Source organism: Aotus nancymaae, unplaced genomic scaffold (genome assembly GCF_030222135.1).
Source record: "Aotus nancymaae isolate 86718 unplaced genomic scaffold, 86718_ANA_hifiasm-v0.15.2.pri h1tg000022l_1, whole genome shotgun sequence".
NCBI lineage: Eukaryota > Metazoa > Chordata > Mammalia > Primates > Aotidae > Aotus > Aotus nancymaae.
Window position 1 is genome coordinate 45,372,501 of NW_026988435.1, and position 24,563 is coordinate 45,397,063.

Sequence of the window (24,563 nt, forward strand, 5' to 3'; positions counted from 1 at the left end):
AATAACCGTTTCCGGAATTGTGTGTTCAGACTGACTCCCTTTAGGGTAGCCTAGACAACAAAGCCAGCAGCCCTTAGCACGCCACCGTCAGAGATACTGATGGCAAACAGTAATACAGTCACCTTCGTCAAATAGAGATGAGGACAGCGAACGTCGCTGCAAGGACCTGAAAGCTACAGACATTCCGACTGCCCTAGGCATTTGTGAGAACCAGGCCAACCCGTACCTACCCACGGCTGTGTCCTGCCTGACTGCACTGACGTGCGCAGACCCTGTGGGTGCAGTTTGATGAGTTTTGTTTTTGTTGCTTTTGTTTTTGAGACAGTTTCGCTCTTGTTGCCCAGGCTGGACTGCAGTGGCACGATCTCGGATTCAAGCAGTTCTTCTGCCTCGGCCTCCTGAGTAGCTGGGATTACAGGCGCCTGCCACCGTGCCTGGCTAATTTTTTGTATTTTTAGTAGAGACAGGGTTTCACCATGTTGGCCAGGCTGGTCTCGAACTCTTGACCTCAGGTGATTCACCCGCCTCGGGCTCCCAAAGTGCTGGGATTACAGGCGTGAGCCAAGGTGCCTGGCCTCTGGCTGCTTTCAAGTTGTTGATTTCTTTCCTTTATCTTGAGGTTTCAGCAGTTGGACTGTGATGTGCCTCAGTCTCGTTTTCTTATTTATTCTTCTTCGTGTTCATTGAGTTTAAATGGACTATGAATTTACGTTTTCAGCAAATTTGCAAAATATTCAGCCATTGTTTCTTTAAGTGTGTTATATGCACTATTCCTCTCTAAAGACATGTATGTTAGAAAGTTCGCTATTATCTTTCAAGTGACTGTGGCTTTGGGTTTTTCAATAATCTTTTTTTCTCTGCCCTTCAAATCAGATAATTTCTCTTTTTTTGCGGGGTTGGTGGGTGAGTGGGCAGGGAGAACGGAATCTTGCTCTGTCGCCCAGGCTGGAGTGCTGTGGTGCAATCTCGGCTCACTGCAACCTCTGCCTCCCTGGTTCAAGTGATTCTCCTGCCTCAGCCTCCCAGGTAGCTGAGATTACAGGTGTGTGCTACCACGCTCGGCAAATTTTTTGTATTTTTGGTAGAGACTGGGTTTCGTTGTGTTAGCCAGGATGGTTTCGATCTCCTGACCTCATGATCCACCCACCTCAGCCTCCCAAAGTGCTGGGATTACAGGCGTGAGCCACCGCGCCCTGCCAAATTGGGTAATTTCTATTGATCAGTCCCTGATTTCTCTGACTCTTCCACTGACTCCAAACTGCTGTAAGCTGATCCGTGAATTTTTAATTTCAGATATTGTACTTTAAAATTCTAAAATTTCCACTTGATTCTTTTTTGTAGATTGCTCTCTTGAGACTCACAAAGGTTTACTATTTACTGGCATCTTTTTTGTTTAGGTACTTGGACGTACTCGCAATTGCTGCATTAAAGTCTTCGTTAGCTCATTTCAGCATCTGAGTTGACATGTGTCCGGGGCGTCTGATGAGTGATTTTCGTGATTTTCTCTTGACCGTGGGTCACATTTTCCTGTTTCTTTGCATGTCTGTTTTCTGTTGTAGACTAAGATCATGAATAACACCTAGTAGAGACGCTGGATTTTATCATCCTCCGAAGAGTGTTAATTTTGCTCTAGCAGTCAGTTACGTTACTGACCGATCACCTTGACCTTGGCAGCCTGGTTTTATGCTTTGTTAGGGTGGATCTCCAGAGTGATTCTTATGTGGTTTTTGTAGGAAGCCTGCAGTATTTATCATGCGCCTCTAACTGGACTAAAACTCCAAATTTCGTCTCCTCCACGGCAGGAGCTGGGATCTCCGCCACACTAGGCCCACACATGTGTATCAGGGACCCACCGAGGAACAGAAACAGGGTCGTTTATACAGAACATGGGTCCCACTGCCACGGCTTCCTCCTTTGTGAACTCTCCTTTCCATTTCCATCCTCTCTGACAGCTTAAAACTCTGTCATCTGACACTTCAACTTGGAACTTTTTGCTTAAGTTTTAGCCATGTATATTGTAAGGTCGCTCTATAGCAGGAAAGAGGATATTCTTCCATTCTAGGCCAAGCACGGTGGCTCACGCCTGAAATCACAGCACTTTGGGAGGCCAAGGTGGGTGGATCACCTGAGGTCAGGAGTTCAAAACCAGCCTGACCAACATGGTGAAATCCTGTCTCTACTAAAACAATACAAAAAAAAAAAAAAGCGGGCTGTGGTGGCGCATACCTGTAATCCCAGGCACTCAGGAGGCTGAGGCAGGAGAATCCCTTGAACTTGGGAGCCAGAGGCTGCAGTGAGCTGAGATGGCACCACCGCCCTCCAGCCTGAATGACAGCGTGAGACTCCGTCTCAGAAAAAAAGAAAAAGAACTGTTCTTTGATAGCAGCATAGGACTTCGCTTTGCAGATGTGCTGTTGCGTATCCCACTGCTGGGTGTTTGTCTTGCTTCCAGTCTTGTTATTACAGCAATCAGTTGGCTCTTTTAATTTCTCTGACTACAAACGTTGCAGCTGTGTACAACCTGTCAAAGTCCACAGATGTAGTGAAACCTTTGGTTTGCAAAAAGGACTCAGTCTTGACTAGGTTTTTGTAAACATTGTATCATTTGTGCCGTAATCAATTAGTTTATTGGATCCCAGTTTATCCTGACAGAATCCTTCCTGGAACTGGTCTGCGGGGTCACTTGGCATAGAGTCGAAGCCCCAGACACGCAGAGCCAGAGCTGATGTCCTTTGGCTTCACCATAATTAAACTCTCCCATAGGGTTATCGGTTACGGTGACATACACAGGCCGGCGGATAACGGACAAATTCCCCGCAGTGTGTAGATTCGGCTGCTAGCTCCCAAATTCAAACTCCCCCGGCCCCGTCCATTTGGGTTTTCATACCCACAGCCTCCCTTAGAACTTCATCCCACCATGGGCGAGAAGCCACACAGGAAAAAAAAGTATCTCTGGGATTTTCCGCAGGGAAAGCACGTGCAGAGTGTCTTCCCCGTCATGGGCAAGTGCAGCTCTGTCCCGTCTTTGCGGCCCTGTAAAGGAGCCTGAGTGGAGGAGGGCAGGTGGGAACTGACGATGCCATGACTTGGCCTCTCAGTGTCACGCAGCCCCTGCAGGTTATAAGAACCATTGAGCTAACGTGCACGAACCACCTAGAACAGCACCCGGAGCATAGTTACACACGGAGCCTTTACCACGGGAAAGGGAAGTGCATGCTAGCTGCCCCAGACGCTGCCAGCTTCATGGCATTTCTCTGCCTGCAAACTAATCCTAAGGAACAGAGGAGATCATGGGGAGAAATTGCACCCAGTCAAGTGTCAACTTTACAGAACATGCAATTCCCCTCTCCAAAAAAGAAAGGGAAGAAACTCAGTCCACTGCCTGCCCCTGAGGTCAACCTGAAATGACAAAGCAGACACTCTCCAAAACTTCACACTTGGTCACCAGGGTCTTCGGTCAGTTTTGCTTTCTTCGTCACATCTGAATGACCGAAACGCCAGTGATCTGGGCTATTCCTTTGGCTGCTGATAGACATGCAATCCCTTGGCAGACAGGACAGGCTGGAGGAAGGGCTCCTGTGCCTTTAAGGTCACTGTTAATCATATAACTTTATTGTGTTCCTGGGCTATAAAGGAAATGTCCTCCTTGATCTGAATGTCTGTTTTATGATGTCCATAAACAGTGAATTGCCCGTGACTGTTCCCAGAGCGAGAACATCCTCAGCCAGTTGGGTGGTTCGAGGGCGGTTGCAGGGGTCAGGAGAGGACAAAGGTGGACAGGAGGCGAGTTTGCTTCCCAGGAAGAGGGACGTGCCACCCCACCCCTCGATGACAGGGAAGCCTGCCAGCCCTTCCTCCGCAGGGCCTTGGCTCTCAGGGATTGGAGGTTGGACCAGAGCAGAAATAAAGGCACCCTGCCCCCGCCCTCCACAGTCTTCAGGACGCCTGGAGTGCTTATCTCTTTCGGGCCAAGTGATGCAAATTATTTTCCCTAATGCAAAAATAAGATACCCCTTTCAGAAAGGATAGCAGAGGTATTTTTTCTCATGCTTGGGAAGTGTCTGCTAAGTACAGATTCACTGGAGGGTGCTCGGCACCCCACGCTGATGCTGCAGGTCAGGACTGACAAGGGGGAACAGGGCTCATTGCATCATACTCACAGCATGCAAATCTAAGCCCAGGGATGGTGTGCAGTGACTACTATCAAGGGCAATGGAACGGATCGTGCGGGAGCTCCCAGGCCACACGCCCATGCCCTTGTGATGTTACTTGCTCTGCTCTTGCAGGTCAGATGCTTGGGATGGTAATGCCCATGCTGACGTTCCTAGGTCCCCTCCCTCAATGCACCCGTCTGGAGGCCAGCGTGTCATATTGCAAGGGCCATGTGTGTATTCATTTGCCTAGGGGAGAAAAGTATGCATTCCCACCAGCTCAGGTGCACGGAGGACGAGGACGGAAGAACGGCTGTCGCTGTGAGTATTCTCTTTAGTGTAAAAAGGAGATATGCAAATCAGCTGGCTGGCCAACCAAATTAGCTTATTACATTAAACTAATCTTTAGAATCAGAATTATAGGTCAGGCTGTGCTAGCGATCGGTTAAATCAAATTTCATGTCATTCTGCGCTGGGTAGACTCAGGATTTGCCTGAAACAAGTAAACAATTCCTGGAAGAAGTGGGCGAGGCAGAGGCTTGAACTGTCCGCTCAGCCCAAGGTAGAGTCAGGCAATGGCTTCTGGGCACCGCGTGGGGTGGGGGCAACCCCTGCCCTGGACACGTGTGACCATGGGGCGGGATGTCCGTCCTGCCACCCACAAGGCTGCGTCCTACCTGGGAATGAGGCTGGCAGCCCACAGGCCCCTCCTCAGTCCCTCCAGAGGTTTGCTTCATTCCAGTCCCCTGGGCCCCTCTGTTGCAAACCCATGGCCCAAAGCTGGCCTGATCTGACAGCGTCTAAAAACAGGACCCGGACTCTGCCAGACTCCAGGATTGCTCTAGAACAAACCTAAAGTCTCCTATGACGTGCAAACAACTCTGTCAGCCCCGCCCAGCATTCCCTGTAGGTGCTTGTCAGGTGAAGAGGCCAGCAGGAGCAGCACCCAGGTGAGCTCACTTTAACGAACCCAGGTATGTAAAGGGAGGAAGCAGCCGGGAGTTGAGGCTGAAGAGAAGCCTACCTAAAATCGCTGTTATGACTGATTGGTCCTTGGTGTAGTCAAATCTTCTGCCTTTATTAAAGTCATTGGTGTCTAGAGGTAAATCCCCATCAGCTTGCAGCAGCATCCTTGAAATCCACTCTGGCACTCAGACGTTCTGGGGCACTTTTAGATATTTTATTGGTTGTTCTTGTGGGACAGTTTCCTTTGGAGAACATGTGAGTTGCCTGTGAATATCAGCTTGCTCTCCCTCGGTTTCCATCACCTGGATCAGCAAGAGTGAACGCTGACTCCCCATCCCTTGGGGGCTTATTTGCACTCTCCCCATTTGCTCAAAAACTTCGAGGTCCAGAGGGACCCGAAAGACCCTGCCGTGTCCACCTGTGGTTTACCAGCATCCCAAGGCCATTGCTGGGTTTTCTTGAAACTATTAAGACATTATCAATGTGAAATGACTTGAATATGGTTTAATTTTTTTAATTCAATATACGTCCTGCAACATTTAGGAAAAGAGGTGGGTGTCATACATAATATCAAATTTGGCTGACATGAGGTGATTTTGCCACGAAGGTTGGGAAGATGAACATTTGCAATTGAGAATTGTCTGCTGTCCCCAAAATCCAGCGGTTTCAGGCTCTCTGAGGATTCCGGAGGCACTAGAGCGGGTAAGGGCCACATCCAGGTGGTGCAGGTAGGATTCACCCCTTCACAGCCTGGAGGTGGTGCCCGGAGCTCACCCTGTCACTCCAAGGATGATGACACCCCAGGGAGGTGGCAGAAGCAGGAAAGGAGGTCAGAGGGAACCTGGGCCATCAGCGGGCCTCCATGATGCGGAAACACAAGAGCGCCAACAGCAATAGCAGAGGCAGGCCGGGCTTACGTGGCCAGGGCTGGGCTGGCGCTGTCCTGAGGGCTTGACACGCATGAAATCACCGTTGTTTTAAGTTCCGGACTCCCCTGGGAGGAAACTGTGGCCACAGCAGGAATTCCAATGATTCTAGGGTCAGGAGGGGAGGCACCCACTTCCTGATTACGGCTCTGTTTGTGGATGCGTGGGTGTGGTTGGCCTTTGCGCACACTGGCGGCTTTGCTGCTTTTCCCCAGCAGAAGAACGCAGTTGTTGCATTACCTAAAGAGGCGGTTCCGTGAGGCCATCATGCTGAGTCCCATAGATTCCATCAGTGTAAGGGATACCACCTGGGCAGTGCCCCCCCTCCGCCCTGAGTGTTCTCACTGGGAGTGCAGATTTGTGTCTGTACCCCTCCCAAGAACAGCTGATACGCTGGCCTGGGTGGCACGCTGGCCGAGGTGTGGCTGTGACGTGGACTGGGATACCAGCATCTGCCCCAGCACTGAACCGGGCAGAGAGAAGGTGTGGACGAAGTGGCATGCAAATGATGGCTGCTTGTGCCGGAAATGAGATGCAGCCACACAAATACTGTCACGCTTGAAGGGTTCCATCTCTAACGTCCAAAGGAAAACTCTTCCTTCACTTTTCTCCATTCTGTCTATACATTTCTTATTTTGAAGTAAGGATAGATTCACGTGCTGTTGTAAGGATGCTTACAGAGAAAGCCCATTCATTGCCCGGTCTCTCTCAGTGGAGACATCTTGCAAAACTCCAGCCCAATATCACAGCCTGGCACCGACCGTGATGCAGGCCAGGCCAGGTCCAGAACACTGTGTCCCCACAGGGGTCCCACCTGCTGCTCCTTAATAGCCACGCCACTTCCCTTCCATCCCCCACCAATCCCTGACCCTGGTCTTTATTTTTATGATGTTGTCATTTCTGTCATGTTCTATACATGCAGTCATGCAGTCGGTGACTTTGAGATTGGCTCCTTTCACCCAGCACGATCCCCTGGCATCCATCCGGGTTGTTGGCTGCATCCATGGTTCAATCCCTAATTTCTGAATCACACTCCGAGGTTTGGATGGACCACGGTTTGGATGGATCACCTGAGGTCGGAAGTCATCCAGTCTCCCTTGAAAGGCATCTGCACTGTTTCCATTTGCGGCTACTACAGGTACATCCGCTGTGAACATGTGCACAGGCCTTTGTGAGGACCTCGGTTTTCATCTCTCTGCCCTGGACTGAAATTGCTAGGTCAGATGGGGCTTGCATCATTAGTCGGTTTTCTCTGTCTTTTGAAGAACCTACCAGACTGTTTTTAGAATGACTGTGCCATTTTTCATTCCCACCAGCCACGAGTGAGCGATCCGTGTTTCCACATCCGTTCCAGCATTTGGGGTTGGCGCTATTTTGTGTCCGGGCCCTTTTGACAGGCGTGCAGTGGTTTCTCACTGTGGCCGTAATTGGCATTTCCTAATGGCCAGTGGCGCTCAGCATCTTTTCATGGGCTTCTCGCCATCCGTGACTTTCTCCAGTACCTGTCTACTCATCTCTTTCCCGCTTTCAAATTGGCTGGTTTTGTTTTCTGCCATTGAGTTTTAACCATTCTTTTTTATTTTTTTTTGAGATGGAGTTTCACTCTTGTTACCCAGGCTGGAGTGCAGTGGCGCGGTCTCAGCTCACCGCAACCTCCGCCTCCTGGATTCCAGGGGTTCTCCTGCCTCAGCCTCCCGAGTACCTGGGATTACAGGCATGCACCACGCACCTGGCTAATTTTGTATTTTTAGTAGAGACGGGGTTTCTCCATGTTGGTCAGGCTGGTCTCAAACTCCAGACCTCAGGTGACCTGCCTGCCTCAGCCTCCCAAAGCGCTGAGATTACAGGCGTGAGCCACTGCGCCCGGCCCATTCTTTCTTTAGTCTGTATGCAAGTCTTTGTCACATACCTGTCTCGTAACTATTTTCTCCCAGACTGTAGCTTGTCTTGTCATCCTCTTACCAGGACCTTTCTTCGAGCAAAAATCCGAGTTTGGATGAGGTCCAGTTAATCAACTTTTCTTTTTCTGGTTTGTGTTTTTGCTGTCAAGTCTAAGAACTCCCTGTCTTACCCACGACCCTGAAGATTTTCTCCTATTTTTTCTCTCTAAATGTCTTCTGGTTTTATATCTTACATCTGTGCTCCATGGTCCACTTTGCGTTGATATTTATATAAACTGTGGATTCTAGGTCAAAGCTCTTTTTCTTTTTTTTCTTCTTTTTTTTTTTTGGTTGGCCTGTGGATACCTAATTTTTCCAGCGCGATTTATTGAAAGCCTCTCTTTTCTCCGTTGAACGTCTTTTCCATCCAGGTCAGAAATCAGCTGGGCGTGTTTGTACGGACGCGGTCACGGGCTCTCTGTTCCTTTCCGTCGCTCTACCTGTGTGTCTTTCTGCCAATACCTCACAGTCTTGTATAACCAAGTTTATATCCTAAGTCTCAAAATAAGGTAGGCTGAGTTCTCTCATTTTATCTGTTGTTTTTCAAAATTGCTTTTATTCTTGTGAGTCCTTTGCCTTTCTATCTAAACGTTAGAATAATCTCTATTTCTACAAAAAAGAAAAAGTCTTGCTAGCCTTTCAATGGAAATTTGGTTAACACCCGTTTACCAGCGTGGGGAGAATTTACCATGTTGAGCCTTCCAGCCCTTTAACGCGGTCAGTCTTGCCATTTGTTTTGATCTTTGATTTCTTTCATTAATGTTTTGTAGTTTTCAATGTAACTTCTGCGTGTGTCTTGTTAGTTTTACCCCTGGGGGTATTCTTGAGTGATTGTAAATGGTACTGGTGTTTATTTGTTTGTTTGTTTTTGAGACAGGGTCTTTGTCCCTGAGGCTGCAGTGCAGTGGCATGATCATGGTTCACTGCAGCCTCAACCTCCCAAGGTCAAGCATCCTCTCACCTCAGCCTCCTGAGTAGCTGGAACCACAGGCACATACCACCAGGCTCGGCTAACTTTTTTTTTTGAGATGGAATCTCACTCTCACCCAGGCTGGAGTGCAGTGGTGCGATCTCGGCTCACTGCAACCTCCGCCTCCTGGGTTCAAGCAATTCTCCTGCCTCCGCCTCCGGAGTAGTTGGGATTACTGGTGCGCGATACCATGCCTGGCTAATTTTTTGTATTTTTAATAGAGATGGGGTTTCACCATGTGGCCAGGCTGGTCTCGAACTCCTGACCTCATGATCTGCCTGCCTTGGCCTCCCAAAGTGCTGGGATTACAGGCGTGAGCCACTGTGCCCAGCCTTTTTGTTGTTGTTGTTGATGTTGTTTTTGCAGAGATGGAGCTCTCTCTTTGTTCTCCAGGCTGGTCTCAAACTCCTGTTCTCGAGCAATCCTCCCACCTCAACCTCCCTAAGTGCTGGGATTACAGGCATGAGCCACTGTGCATGGCCGGTATATAATTTCAGTGTTTACATGGTCATTGCTAGTATATACAATTGTTGTAACTACGATTGAATTTTGTATGTTTTTCACCCTGCAAACTCGCTAAACTCTCCTCTTTGTTCCAGGAGGGTTGTTTTGTTGTTTGTCGATTCCTTGGGGGTTTGCATGTGGACCGCATGCCATTGGCTAACAGGGACAGCTTTCTTTCTTCCTTTCTAATCTGTTTCCTTTCATTTCCTCCTCGTGCCTGTTGCACCGGCTAAAACTTCCAGCACTAGGTTAATTATCAGGTGTGAGAGCAGATAGCCTTGCCTTGTGAGGGACTTAGACACCAGCACTAGGTTAATTATCAGGTGTGAGAGCAGATGGCCTTGCCTTACGAGGGTCTTAGACACCAGCACTAGGTTAATTATCAGGCGTGAGAGCAGATAGCCTTGCCTTGTGAGGGACTTAGACACCAGCACTAGGTTAATCATCAGGTGTGAGAGCAGATGGCCTTGCCTTACGAGGGTCTTAGACACCAGCACTCGTCTTTCACTGTGAAGTACAGCTGGCTCTTCTGTATCTGTGTGCTCCATATCCCTATATCCAACTGACCACTGATCAGAAATATTTTAATAACAATTAAAAATACAAACAAGTAAACAATACAGTATAGCAGCTATTTATGTAACGTTTACATTGTATTAGGTGTTCTGAGTAACCTAAAGATGATGTAGAGTGTACAGGAAGATGTGTATAGGTTATATGCAAATATGACACCATTTTATATAAGGAATTTGGGTATCCTTGGATTTCCGCATCCTTGTCGGGGAGTCCTGGAACCAATCCCTCAGGGACACCAAGGAATGACTGTATAATGTTAGCTGTAAGGTTATGGTTGATGCCTTTTTTCTTTTAGATGAAGTTTCACTCTTGGTGCCCAGGCTGAAGGGCAATAGTGCGATCTTGGCTCACTGCAACCTCCACCTCCTGGGTTCAAGCAATTCTCCTGCCTCAGCTCCCTGAGGAGCTGAGATGACAGGTGCCTGCCACTAACACGCCAGGCGAATATTTGTTTATTTAGTAGAGACAGAGTTTCACCATGTTGGCGAGGCTGGTCTTGAACTCCTGACCTCAGGTGATTGACCTGCCTCTGCCTCCCAAAGTGCTGGGATTACAGGCATGAGCCACTGCACCCAGCAGGTTGATGCTTTTAATCAACTTGAAGAAGTTCTCCTCCATTCCTAACTTTATGAGAGTTTTCTCATGAACATGTGTTGAATTTTGTCAGATTTTTTTTATGAACTAGTTGATATGATCATGTGATTTTTCTTCTTTAGCCTGTTGATTGGAGATTTACGTCGATTGGTTTCCAAATATTGAACCAACCTTATATCCCTGGAATAAACCGCACTCAATCTTGGCGTGCAGTTATTTTTACACGTGACTGAATTCTGCTTGCTGTCTTGTTAGCATCTATATTCGTGAGGGATGTTAGCATGTAGTTTTCTTTGTGTTGTTCCTCATCTGCGTTTGGTATCAGGGTAATGCTAACTTCGTAAAATGAATGGGGGCCAGGCGCGGTGGCTCACGCCTGTAATCCTAGTGCTTTGGGAGGTCAAGGTGGGCAGATCACTTGAAGCCAGGAGTTCAAGACCAGCCTGGCTAACATGCTGAAACCCTGTCTCTACTAAAAATACAAAAATTAGCCAGGCTTGGTGGTGCACGCCTGTAATCCCAGCCACCCAGGAGGCTGAGGCAGGAGAATCGCTTGAACCCAGGAGGCAGAGGCTGCAGTGAGCCAGGATCACACCACTGCACTCCAGTTCAGAGTGAGAGACTCCATCTCAAAAAAAAAAAAAAAAAAGTAGCGTTCCCTCCTTTTCTGTTTTCTTGAAGGTATGGTTCAGAATCACGTTGACTTTTTAAACATTTGGTAGAATTCTCTATTAAATGTTTAGAACCATCTTAGCATGGACATTTCATTTTGGGAAGTTTTAAAATCACAAATCGACTTTGGCTAATAGTTTCAGGTTGTTTAAATTACCTGCTTCCTATTGAATGAGTTGTAGTACTTCATGCCTCTCTAGGAATTGGTCCATTTGATGGAAGAGTCAAAGTTTTCTGTGAGCAGAGGCGTTTGCAGTGTTCCCTTATTACCCTCGTGATGGCTGCAGGGTCTGTAGTGATGTCGCCTCTTCATTCCTGGTACTCACAATCTGTGTCTTCTCTCCTGGTTTCTTTGTCGGCCTCGCTAGAAGTTTGACAGTTTATTATTTTCAAATAATAGCTCTGTTTTGTTGATTTTCTGCATTGTTTTCTGTTTCTGGGATTTCTATTCCCTGTCTTCATGATTTCCCACCTTCCTTCCTTCCTTTGCTATCGATGTGGGTTTACTTTGCTCTTCTGCTCCTGGGTTCCCATGGTGGGATCTTGGCTTATTGAGTTGAGACTTTTTCTCTCTTCTAACGGGAGCACATAGTGCTATAAATTTCCCTCTCAGCATTGCTTTAGTTGCGTCTCACAGCTAAATTTTGTGTTTTATTTTCATTTTCGTTGAGTTTTTAATGTCTTTTTAATTTTCCCTTGAGACTTCCTCTTTGACCCTTAAGTTACTTAGAAGTAAGTTGTTAAGTTTCCAAGTGTTTGGAGGTTTTTCTACTATATTTCTGTTACTGATTTCTAGTTTCTCTTATGGTCAGAGAACATACTGTGTATGGCTTCGGTTCTTTTAGATTTGGTGAGGTTTCCTTTATGGCCCAGGATGTGGTCCGTCGCGGTGTACGCTCTGTAGGCACCTGACATGAATGCAGCATTCTGCTGCTGTTGAGTGACAAGGTCTCTAAATATTTATCATTTGATGGACTTCTAAATGTACCTCAAGACTCTGAGATCATTCACGCTCAAAGATTATATGATACACACCGTTTCCAAAGAATTCCTCAGTGATCTAAACCCCTGCTGAGTTCACCAACTGGCCCATAAAACCCTGTGATGATTCTTGTTGATGGGATTCCTTTCCTAGTAAGTGAGGGCCTTTCTGAAGGTGAGGGCCTCGAGCCCACACCGTTCAACCTACGGCTGTGTGAAAATTTTCTGGCTGACATTTTTATGCTTGTAGTTTCAAGAGATATAACAAAACGTCATTTTTCTTCTTATTATTACGTCATACAGTGCTAAAGCCAGAGGAAACCTAGGGTCAGCTGGTCTACCCTCTCATCTGACAGGTGAAGCGACGAGGTGTTGCCAAGTTCATTTAAACTGATTAGTTTTTAAAAATTTTTAAAATGATATTAATGTATCTTAATTACAGAAAATGTATAAGAAAAGGGGGAAATGCATAAGGTATAGGGGAGGAAGAATTTTAAAATCAAAGGTAATAAAACAACAACTGAAGATGAACACGGCATCACTTTGGCGCACACTCTCCCCGTGTGTTTTCAGGATCGGGTTCACTCTGATTTACTGTTTGCAAATCTTTTTTTCTTGTACTTTAACAACAGACACGAACATTTTTCAAAATCTCATTTCTAATACCAGATATGTGTCCGATGATAGTTATCTCATCATTTATTTAACGAACCTCCCTTGGGCGGGCAGGCAGCTTGTTGCCGTTTCCTCGATGTTAGATAACACTGTGATGAGCAGCTTTTACGTACATGTATGATCGTTTCCTAGAAGTCGGACCTGGGTCAGTGCTTGTGAACTTTTTTTTTTTGAGATGGAGTCTCGCTTTTGTTGCAACCTCTGCCTCCCGGGTTCAAGCGATTCTCCTGCCTCAGCCTCCCCAGGAGCTGGGATTGATTACAGGCACCCGCCGCCACGCCCAGCTAATTTTTGTATTTTTAGTAGAGTCAGGGTTTCGCCATGTTGGCCAGGCTGGTCTCGAACTCCTGACTTCAGGTGATCCACCCGCCTCAGTCTCCCCAAGTGCTGGGATTACAGGCATGAGCCACCACGCCCGGCCACTTGTGAACATTTTTAGCTTTTGAGAAGTTGGATTCTTGCTTGGCAGCTTTGGTTTTATTTGTTTTGGTTATAATGGAGGATCAGACATCAAGTCAGCATAGAAGATTACGCAAACTTGGCCAGGTACAGTGGCTCACGCCTGTAATCCCTGCACTTTGGGAGGCCGAGGTGGGCAGCTCACGAGGTCAGGAGATGGAGACCATCCTGGCCAACATGGTGAAACCCCGAATCTCCTAAAAATACAAAAATCAGCTGGGTGTGGTGGCGAGCACCTGTGGTCCTAGCTACTTGGGAGGCTGAGGCAGGGGAATCGCTTGAACCCAGGAGGCAGAGGTTGCAGTGAGCCAAGATCACACCACTGCACTCCAGCCTGGTGACAGAGCAAGACTCTATCTCAAAACAAAACAAAACAAAAAAGACTACTCAGACTTACAACTAAGCCTCGTGGTGTAGGTTCTCAGTGTTCTGGGGCATGAACTGGAGAGTGACTGGAACCTAGCAGAGACCTCGCCCTTCCTCACATGTCACCATGCTGAAAGGGACAGCGCTGGGGGCATCTGCAGCTTCCTAGGCGGCATCTGGCATTGGGCCTGGTCAGGAACCAGGAAAGCAGGCAGGTTCCATTTCGCCTGGGACCTGGACCTTGTAAAACCGGTCACCCAGCCCAGTTTTACGGGCCAGGCAACAAAGGGAGAAGAAACTCCTCCGACCCGGGCCTGCTTCCTCCGTGCAGACCCGCCGTGAGAACACCGTGTTCTGTGTTGAGACGTGCCTTGAACTCACATTGTCACAGTAATTGCCCCCATAAAATAGACCTGGGCACTAAGAGGAAGCTTCCTGTGTCTAGAAACCCAGTCCTGCCTGCTTTTTATAGCTGGTGCGAGGACAGGAGAACCACAAGCCCCGCCAGGCTGCTGAGAGGCCACTGAGGCACAGACGGCTGTGGGCCTGGAGCCGAGCCGGAGGGAAGGAGCATTTGAAAGAGCCCAGGTCCAGAGAAGCCGGGGCTGCTGCCAGGAAGGCCGGCGCATGCCTCCAGGTAACAGGCAGCTCCTCCGCCACGGCCTGTGCGTCCCAACACGTGGGATTCGGGCCGCCACGGCCTGCACGTCTTTTCCTCTTGTCTGTGTTCCATCTGTCTTTTTTCTTTGGTTTTTAGAGAGAGAAGAATTAATCCAGAGCGTGCTGACGCAGGTTGCAGAGCAGTTCTCAAGGTACAGAGTCTTCTGAACTTACAACCAGCCAGAGATGGGCGCTTCTTTCTCTAAGTGCGAGGGTGGGCCCGGGCACTGAGGCTGGCCTTGGCCGCCAGGCACAACTATCTGTCCTGCCTGGAGGAGCCTCCCGCGTGGCTTCTGTAACTAAACCAGCTTGGATGGGGCCCAGGAAATGCTCACCTTAGACCAAAGATGGTGTGGAGTGGGTGCATTAGAATGTGAGCTCATGCGGTCGAGAATGTCCTCCACCAGCTCTTCCAGGATTGGAGAACAATCTCTAAGACTTGGCTCCGTTGTAAAATAAGCTTTCTCGCTGCGCCTCTGTGTAGTGGGGACTTCCTTTTCACCTGAGTCATTCCACCAATCCTGATGTAGATACCACATTTTCAAGACTGACTTTTCTGTGGCGTCTTACTGCCTAGGTTAATTAAAATGGTGAAAAGGGCAGATGGGTATGATTGTTAAAAACCTTCAAATTGGCCGGGCACGATGGCTCACACCTGTAATCCCAGCACTTTGGGAGGCTGAGGCGGGCAGATCACCTGAGGTCGGAAGTTTGAGACTAGCCATGACCAACATGGAGAAACCCCATCTCTACTGAAAATACAATATTAGCCGGGCATGGTGGCACATGCCTGTAATCCCAGCTACTCGGGAGGCTGAGGCAGGAGACCCCCTGGAATCCAGGAGGCAGAGGTTGCGGTGAGCCAAGATCACACCATTGCACTCCAGCCTGGGCAACAAGGGTGAAACTCCATGTCAAAAAAAAAAAAAAAAACTGAATTGTTTAACTGACTGGGCTGGAGCCTCCAGAGAACACGACACGTCCTCCGAAGGTGTCTGTGCCATCCGGGGAGGGTGCCGGGACTGGACCGTCTCAACCGCATGAGCAAAGAGAGGACCACGTGTCCTCCCCAGAAAGCTGGGTCCCCTGCCCAGGTGTGCGGAAGTAAATGTGCCCACCAGCTTGGCAAATACACCTCCTGATTCCTCCCCATGGGTTATATTTCCTGTCTCTTTTCTTTTTCGTTCCTAGAGCATTCAAAATCAATGAACTGAAAGCTGAGGTCACAAACCACTTGGCTGTGCTAGAGAAACGCGTGGAATGTGAGTGACGTTTTCGTTTTCTTTTTGCTTCTCTGTCCTTTAACCTCTATTCAGATTAAACCCTTGAACAGGGAGGAGCTCAGTGCTGAAGGGAAATGCGAATGTCTTTTCTCTGTGAAATGCTTGAAAATTACCTTTGACCTTAACAAAGCCTAGCTTAGTTAGTTAGTGACTAACTAAGCATTTTATTTCTATTTTAAAAGAAAAGCAGCTCATGGAATAAAGCATTCTTTCAGCCCCAAAGAGTAAAAATGAACGCACGAAACCCCCTCCCCCCACGCTTAGACCCTCTGAGAACCTCTGCTGAGTGTCTTGTCTGTTTTTTTTTTTGTTTTTTTTTTGAGACAAGAGTCTCACTCTTGTTGCCCAGGCTGGAGTGCAATGGCGGGATCTCGGCGCACCGCAACCTCGTCCTCCCAGGTTCAAGCAATTCTCCTTACCTCAGCCTCCTGAGTAGCTGGGATTACAGGTGTGCACCACCACACCCGCCTAATTTTGTATTTTTTAAGTAGAGACAGGGTTTCTCCATGTTGGTCAGGCTGGTCTCGAACTCCCGACCTCAGGTGATCTGCCCGCCTCTGCCTCCCAAAGTGCTGGGATTACAGGCGTGAGCCACCGTGCCCGGCCTTGTCTGTGTCTCTTTTTGCGTAAATGAAGACATTCTCTGCACACTGAGCTGCACCCTGTGGGTCACAATTTTGGAATTTTCTACTAAGTTGTTATCTCTGGTTTCTGATACACTCTGGATGTGCGTCCCCTCCAAATCTCATGTTGAAATGTCATTCGCAGTGTTGGGGGTGGAACCGGGTGGGAGGGTTTGGCTCAGCAGGGCAGATCCTCCTGAATGGCGCGGTGCTGTCCTGGAGGCAGTGAGTTCTCGCAAGATCTGCTTGTTTAAAAGCGCGTGGCACCTCTCTACCCTCCTGCCTCCCCATCGCCTTCCACCGTGATTGGACGCTTCTCAAGGCCCCCCCAGAAGCCGAGCAGATGCCAGCACCAGGCTTCCTGTAAAGCCCACAGAACCGGGAGCCCATCGAACCTCTTCTCTTTATAAATTGCCCAGCCTCGAGTGTCTCTTTATAGCAGCGGAAGAGCAGCCTAACACAGCCTCCCATCAGCACAAAAGAAAACCAGAAGGACTAGTGAGCCACGGAGTGTCCATTCAAGTCCCGATTCAATGACCAAAAAGCTCAAATTCTAGGAAGGAAACAACTTTGAGTCACCCATCCCTCTTGTCATCGTCCATAATATCAAGATCAATGCTTGAATTCTGCAGGCCTCGCAATTCTGTGTTTAACTCACCGCTCGACAAGTGAACTCTTTGTTAACAACAAGGCAAATGTTAATAATTAACAGGCACCATATTTACCAACTTAGGAACTAAATAAACAATCCAGACAGCAGGCCATTAAGGGTTGCAGAGTCAGGAAAAAATATCTGCCTGATTGACTGAATGTTGCTTTTTCTGTTTCCCTCCCTCCCTTGCTTCCTGACGGAGTCTTGCTTTGTTGCCCAGGCTGGAGTGCAATAGTGCGATCTTGGCTCACTACAACCTCCGCCTCCTGGATTCAAGTGATTCTCCTGCCTTAGCCTCCCAAGTAGCTGGGATTACAGGCACCTGCCACCACGTCCAGCTAGTTTTGTATTTTTTAGTACAGATGGGGTTTCACTATATGTTGTTTAGCCTGGTCTCGAACTCCTGACCACAGGTGATCCACCCACCTCAGTCTCCTAAAATGCTGGATTACAGGCATGAGCCACCATACCCAACTAAATGTCACTTTTCCTATTTTGTTTGTGTTGCTTGTAAATTTTCAAGAAAAGCAATCAGGATCATGCAAAAACAGACTCATCTAAATTAGTAGAAACATGATTTTCATAGTCAGATTTATACTTTTCAAAGCGTGTTGACGTTTTTTAAAAAGCGTGTGGTCACTGGGTCTTCACCACGGTTTCATTTTCCCCGTTGTTGACGAGGCAGCCACAGAGAGGTTAAGTAACCTCAAGTTCACTCAGCAAATTAGAAAACAAATGAAACTGGGACTGGCACCCAGGGTCCTGTCTGGGCCACTCTCGCTGCCTGCTACCTGTCCTTCTGGGATCAGTCACCTCCCTGCATACCTGGCCGAAGAGGACCAGGCCCTCCCTGAGGGTTCCTTAATAACACAGGTTAGAACCCGTGAGGGTTCCTTAATAACACAGGTTAGAACCCGTGAGGGTTCCTTAATAACACAGGTTAGAACCCGTGAGGGTTCCTTAATAACACAGGTTAGAACCCGTGAGGGTTCCTTAATAACACAGGTTAGAACCCGTGAGGGTTCCTTAATAACACAGGTTAGAACCCGTGAGGGTTCCTTAATAACACAGGTTAGAACCCGTGAGGGTTCCTTAATAACACAGGTTAGAACCCGTGAGGGTTCCTTAATAACACAGGTTAGAACCCGTGAGGGTTCCTTAATAACACAGGTTAGAACCCGTGAGGGTTCCTTAATAACACAGGTTAGAACCCGTGAGGGTTCCTTAATAACACAGGTTAGAAGGCAGCAGCTGCACGCAACAGAAACTGATCGCGGCTGCTTTCAGCAGGAAAGGAGTTTTTTCCTAAAGGATTTTGGAAAGCTCCCTGGACCCAGGAGGGCTTGGAGCTGTGCAGCAACAATTGCCCAAATCCATGCAGAGCTGACGCTGTGCAGATGCCCGTGCTGCTGTCTCTGAATCCCACATGCCCACCAGCTCCCTGCGCTCCTTGCTCCGGACCTCGGCCCCCTCCTCGAGGCTCCACAGCCACTTATGCATGCATCGGGCTGCTCCTCCACATCACTGGCTACAGGTTAAAAAAATCTAGACAGAGGGCCGGGCGTGGTGGCTCACGCCTGTAATCCAAGCACTTTGGAGGCCAAGGCGGGTGGATCACCTGAGGTCGGGAGTTCAAGACCAGCCTGACCAACATGGTGAAACCCGGTCTTTAAAAAAAGGAAAAAAAAAAATTCTAGACAAAGCCAGACCATGCCCCAATGGTCCAGCTACAAGGCAGGCCCGGCCAAGGGAGCCTGTGAGTGTCCTGAGGCTACCGCGCAAAGCCCCACAGACCAGGAAGCTTAAGCAACGAAAATGGGTTCTCTCGCAGCTCTGCAGGCCAGAAGTCTGAAATCAAGGCGTGAGCGGGCCTGGCTCCTTCTGGAGGCTGTGAGGGGCGCTGGTTCCATGCCTCTCTCTTAGACCCACGTGGCTGCCGGCAATCTTTGCCACTCCTGAGCTCGGAACATTGCATCGCTCTAATCTCCGCCTGTGTCGTCACGTGATGGCATTCTCCTATGTCTCCGTGTCACCAATCTCTCTCTGCCAGGTCTTATAAAGATGCCTCTCTCTGAATTTCGAGACCACCTAAATCTGGGGTGGGCCCATCTCAAGATCCCTGAAGGATTATATCTGCACGGACCTTTTTCTAAGTCAGGGCCCATTCATTCACAAGTCCAGGGAGTAGGCTGTGACCAGATCTTTCTGGGGGTATGCAATTCAACCCACTGCAGCGAGCGTTTGCACTTCCATAGTCTGCACTGGGAGGCTGGCTCAGCTCTCCACCAACCCCATGTCACAGGGAATTCTCCAAACTTGGGTAGAGTTTGAGCCAAATTGGGCAAAAAAGCCTTAGTGCGGAGTCATCACCCACCTTTACAGATGCAGAAAGCTACGCAGTCACCACAGGCCAGCGTGCAGATGCCCGAGGGCAGCAGGTGCCTCCCCCGTCTCCTCCTCTCTCCAGTGCCTGGGCTTTTCCTCAGCGTTCCCCTCATCTCCTGTGCCCCACCCAGAAGCTAGTGCCAGCTCCCTCCGTGCGCTCTTCCCGGAAAGTGCAACTTTCATGGGAAGTAACTCTCAAAACTCTTAAAGAGAAAGAAGCTGCCTTCAACATGATGAATAGTAATCCTGCACGGCTTTGAATAACTGACCCTGGAGAATAACCACCAACCCAAAAGAAAATTGTTCCTATTTTGCCTCCAAGTGGCAGGTGACTGAAGGCCACGGCCCAGAGGAGCTTCCCCTCTAGCCTGTTCTAGCTGCAAAATTCTCCAAAATTGCTCACTTCTCAGAGGGAAGGCATCTTCCCATAGGGCCCTCAGTAAATGCACATAGACGGCCTAGAAGAGAACCCCACTCTTCACCCACCGCGCTCAGGCTCACTGCACAGACCAGAATCACTGGTGCTTCTACAGGTAAAAGCGGGTGTTACTAGTCGTACTGATTTCTAGCACGAGGCCTAGGACTGCAGACATGGGATTGAAGCTCACCTCTCCAAGGAGTGGGGAAGGAGGAACAGTCCAGGGGTTGTGCAGGACAGGGAGGGGCCTGGGCAAGGCTAGGGGGAGTCTCTCCGCAGTCCCCCTGGCTGGCCTCCTCCCCTCGCGTGCAGCTCACACCCCCACTCCAGGAGGCGGCTGTGCCAGACTGTTCTCCTCCTGACCTCCACCTGGCTTTGAGTTCATCCTCCCGGGCACTTCTGGCTGACAGCCCCCCACTCTCCAGCAGGTCTGCTTTAGCAGGAGGTGGCCAGGATCCTGCACGTGCGCTGAACGCAGGGAGTTTGAGTTCCAGAGAGATTTTGAGGGCAGCAGAGCCTTCGCCCAAAGATGCGCATACCCCAACATTTGAGGAAGCTTGGAGGGCAGAAAGGGAAAGTCCTTTTGAGGAGAGGGCCTGCACCTGAGCCTCTCACACAGGCCACTGGGGAAGTACATGGCCAGCTTCTCAGAAGGTCAGTCCCAACCCTGCACGGCTGCCAGAAGCTAGCCAGGTGGGGAAGGCGGCCAGGAGCGGGGCTGGGGCCGGAGGCAGATGCTCCCATCTACATATGTACATGCACGTGTAATCACACACAGAGAAAGATGCACATGTACTCTCATATATAAACGTGAAATCACACAGACATGTCAGGATGTCACATACATGCACACACTTGCAAGCACCCAGGCACATGCAGATACATTCATACATATGATCACATACACACACATGCACGCAGCTTCTTCTGCTGTACGTGAGCTGCTGTGAGCTGTTTCTCATTTGTTTGTTTTCTGAGAAGGAGTTTCACTCTTTCACCCAGGCTGGAGTGAAGTGGCGCTATTTTGGCTCACTGCACCCTCCACCCCCGGGTTCAAGCAATTCTCCTGCCTCAGGCTCCTGAGTAGCTGAGATTATAGGCGCCCACCACCACGTCCGGCTAATTTTTATATTTTTAGTAGAAACGGGGTTTCGCCATGTTGGCCAGGCTGGTCTTGAACTCCTGACCTCAGGAGATCTACCCACCTCAGCCTCCCAAAGTGTTAGGATTACAGGCAGGAGCCACCATGCCTGGCCAAACTGTTTTCTGCTTCTTGAGTTAGAGGACTCATCCACTGGAATTGGCCACCTTAAAGCCATATTACGTTGTGGTGGACTTGTCTTAAATGGAATTTCCTGCTTCTTAAATGTATAATTCCTCAGAATTGAATATAAATGTCTTCATTTTTCTTCATTGACTTTCAAAGCTCTTCTTCCTTTTGATATAAAAAGTTTAGCCTTGTTCCAGCGATCTAGGATTTCCCTTAGGCTAAAGACTATTTCCTAAACAGAACACCCAAGCCCCTCCCGTCACGTCCTGGCTGGAGGTGAAACATTAAAAAGAGATTTTAAAGCCAGGCCCTTTACTCCCTTCCTTCCTGGTTTGTGGCCAGGGCACAGGGCAACTCTGCTCCATCCACCCTTTGTCGCAGAGCCAGGGCAGGAGCTGACCGCCTGGGGCAAAGTTTAACACGGAGGGAAGGAGGGGGGCATACAAACAGCCCAGAAGCCTGTTAGAAGCAAGGCTTGCTGTTCTCTGTCACTCAGGAAGTGTGCTCTCCACGGGTTCTTTAGGGAGGCTCGTGGAGGAAGTGTTGAAACACAGCTCTATTCACACATGTCTTTAAACAACTTTCACTAGCTCTGCAGCCAAGGGCCTGCCAGATTCTCGGCCTCTTGCCCAGCGCTTTGAGGCTGGGGAGGGAGCGCAGCACAGGACCTCCTGCGCACGGCCCAGCTCTCCCAACCTGCCAGCCCGCTTCCCCCAAAGCCAGCGTCTCTCAGAAAATCCCTTTTCCTGCAGATGGCCTGGGACTTGTGGCAGCTCACAAAAATCTCTTTTAAAGTCCTTTTTTTTTTTCCCGAGACAGAGTCTCGCTCTGTCAACCAGGCTGGAGGGCAGTGATGCGATCTCGGCTCAGTGCAATCTCCGCCTCCCAGGTTCAAGTGATTCTCCTGCCTCAGCCCCCCCGTAGCTGAGATTACAGGCAGCCTGCAAACACACCCAGCTAATTTTTGGATTTTTAGTAGAGACGGGGTTTTGTCATGTTGGTTGGACAAGCTGGTCTCAAACTCCTGACCTCAGGTGATCCACCCTCCTTGGCCTCCCAAAGTGCTGGGATTACATGGTGAACCACACCTGGCTTAAAGTCCTTTTAAGAGGACAGGCCAGGGTTTCCAGATGATCCTGGCCCCCACACCGGCATATCCTAGGGTCTGTACCTGGTCAGTGGGAATACCGGGCAGTTGTGGGCTGGACTGCCAGCCCCCAGCAGGGCCGAGCAGGCCAGGGAGCCTCTGCTTCGGTTTGGAGTGTGTGGTCCGTGCCTGCCTACATTCAGCCTTTGAAGGCAGAGGAGGGGGTCATGATGGGCAGAGCTGACGTCCAGGCTCCGTGGTCCTGCTGCTGTCTGTGCACACCCCTCAACTCGAGGCCCCACACCCCTCAGGACGGCCTGCTCCTCCCTCGGGGTTGAGGTGGAGCAGGGGTGGGAATCGGTCGATGAGGGGAGCTGTGGAATCTTCCCCACAGCAGCCTGGCGTCCTAGAAAGGCCAGGGAGCGAGGAGGCAGGACCCCCAGGGCACAGGCACCCACACCCACCACGTGCTCACCTCTGCCTCCTCCTCCAGCCCCGTCATTCACGGCGTCTTGTTTTGTCTTCATTGAGGAAGGCACAGCTTTTGCCGTCTTGTTACTCACTATCCATTTGCTTGCCAACAGCCTTTTCAGAAACGTAATTGCCACAAATTCTGCATCTCTGGGATTCATACTAGGGATGCTGGGCTGCGTCACCCAAGAGGTGTGATTTTAATATCACCCCAGTAAGTGGCCAGGGAGGCGGATCTCGGTGGACTGCACCATCAATCAAACATCATGCTCCCATCACAAACCATGAGCTGGCTTAAAACAGAGCCTCTGTGGACATGGGGGGAATGTGTAGATCTGTTGCAAACTCACTGAGCAGCAAAAATGTGATCTGAACTGACATGAAGCCCGTGGTATTTATTTATCCGGCTCTTCAGGGGAGAAAAAGAAAAATGTGAGCTGGGGCCCAGCCATTGATATAGGGAAGGCCCCTGACCTCCTGATGAGTGAAATGGGCAAGTTAGAAAACACGACGAATTTGATCTTTTAAAATTAATAATAGATTATAGATACATAGACACACACAGGCAGGATGGATAGATGATAGATAGATACTTACATACATACATACATATATACACAAATAGATACAATGGATAAATAGAAAGATAGGTAGAGGCTGGATGAGGGCTCATATGTGTAATCCCAACCCTTTGGGAGACTAAGGCAGGAGGATCACTTTAGTCCAGGAGTTCAAGACCATCCTGGGCAACATGGTGAAACCTCATCTCTACAAAAAATACAAAAATCAGCCGGGTGTGGTGGTGCACCCTTTTAGTTCCTGCTACTCAGGAGGCTGAAGTGGGAGGATCACTTGAGCCTGGGAGGTGAAGGTTGCAGTGACCTGTGATTGTTCCACTGCACTCCAGCCTGGGTGACAGAGCAAGACTGTGTCTAAAAAAAGAAAAGAAAGAAAGAAAGAAAGAAAGAAATGAAGATAGGCGCAGCACTCCAGCCCGCTCGAACGCTCCCCACAGCCACCGCCACCCATTGGAATGGCCACCAGGGGACCTGCATATGGCCTGAGCCGGGAGGTGCAGCAGAAGATTGAAAAGCAATATGACGCAGACCTGGAGCAGATCCTGATCCAGTGGATCACCACCCAGCGCCCAAAGGATGTGGGCCGGCCCCAGCCTGGGCGGGACAACTTTCAGAACTGGCTCAAGGGTGGCACGGTGCTATGTGAGCTCAGTAATGCACTGTACCCCGAGGGGCAGGCCCCTGTAAAGAAGATCCAGGCTTCCACCATGGCCTTCAAGCAGATGGAGCAGATCTCCCAGTTCCTGCAGGCAGCTGAGTGCTATGGCATTACCACCACCGACATCTTCCAAACCGTGGACCTCTGGGAAGGAAAGAACATGGCCTGTGTGCAACAGACGCTGATGAATCTGGGTGGGCTGGCAGTAGCCCGGGATGATGGGCTCTTCTCCGGGGATCCCAGTTGCTTCCCTAAGAAATCCAAGGAGAATCCTCGGAACTTCTCGGACAACCAGCTGCAAGAGGGCAGGAACGTGATCGGGTTGCAGCTGGGCACCAACCGCGTGACCGTCTACGGAACGCCACGCCAGATGCTCTGATCCCGCCCCAGGCCTTGCCCCTGCCCTCCCACGAATGGTTAATATGTATGTAGATATATATTTTAGCAGTGACATTCCCAGAGAGCCCCAGAGCTCTCAAGCTCCCTTCCGTTAATGCGGGGGTTCAGCCTGTCCTGTCACCTCTGGGGTGCCTGTTGGCAGCCCCTCCTCCCAGCTTACTAATACATTCCCTACCCCATACCCATCAAAACTAGACCAACTGGGCTCTTCTTTTCCCCTGGGACCCCCACCACGATGCCTCTCCTCTCTCCTGGCCTGCTCTGTCCCTGAGCTCTGTGTCCTCCGTCCATCCATGGCT

General features: G+C 49.5%; 2 protein-coding genes across 4 annotated transcripts in view; both read left to right on the forward strand.

Moving 5' to 3' along the window:
- The window catches only part of PDE9A (phosphodiesterase 9A), a 110,652-nt gene that overhangs the window by 53,430 nt on the left and 32,659 nt on the right, over positions 1–24,563 (forward strand). The window contains exons 1-3 of one of the 3 annotated variants that reach the window (XM_064380194.1): positions 4,397–4,472; positions 14,538–14,592; positions 15,632–15,702. Coding sequence is in view for 2 of the 3 variants with exons in the window: in XM_064380193.1 (XP_064236263.1) it covers positions 14,408–14,417; positions 14,538–14,592; positions 15,632–15,702 (136 nt within the window). In the remaining variant the exon portion in view is untranslated. Of the gene's footprint in view, positions 1–4,396; positions 4,473–14,252; positions 14,418–14,537; positions 14,593–15,631; positions 15,703–24,563 lie in introns of those variants that run through there. The other 2 variants (XM_064380193.1, XM_064380192.1) reach the window with 2 other exon arrangements.
- LOC105712020 (transgelin-2-like) lies at positions 22,701–24,479 on the forward strand. The gene has a single exon (XM_064379985.1). The coding sequence runs from the start codon at positions 23,663–23,665 to the stop codon at positions 24,242–24,244; it is 582 nt and encodes a 193-aa protein (XP_064236055.1). The 5' UTR covers positions 22,701–23,662; the 3' UTR covers positions 24,245–24,479.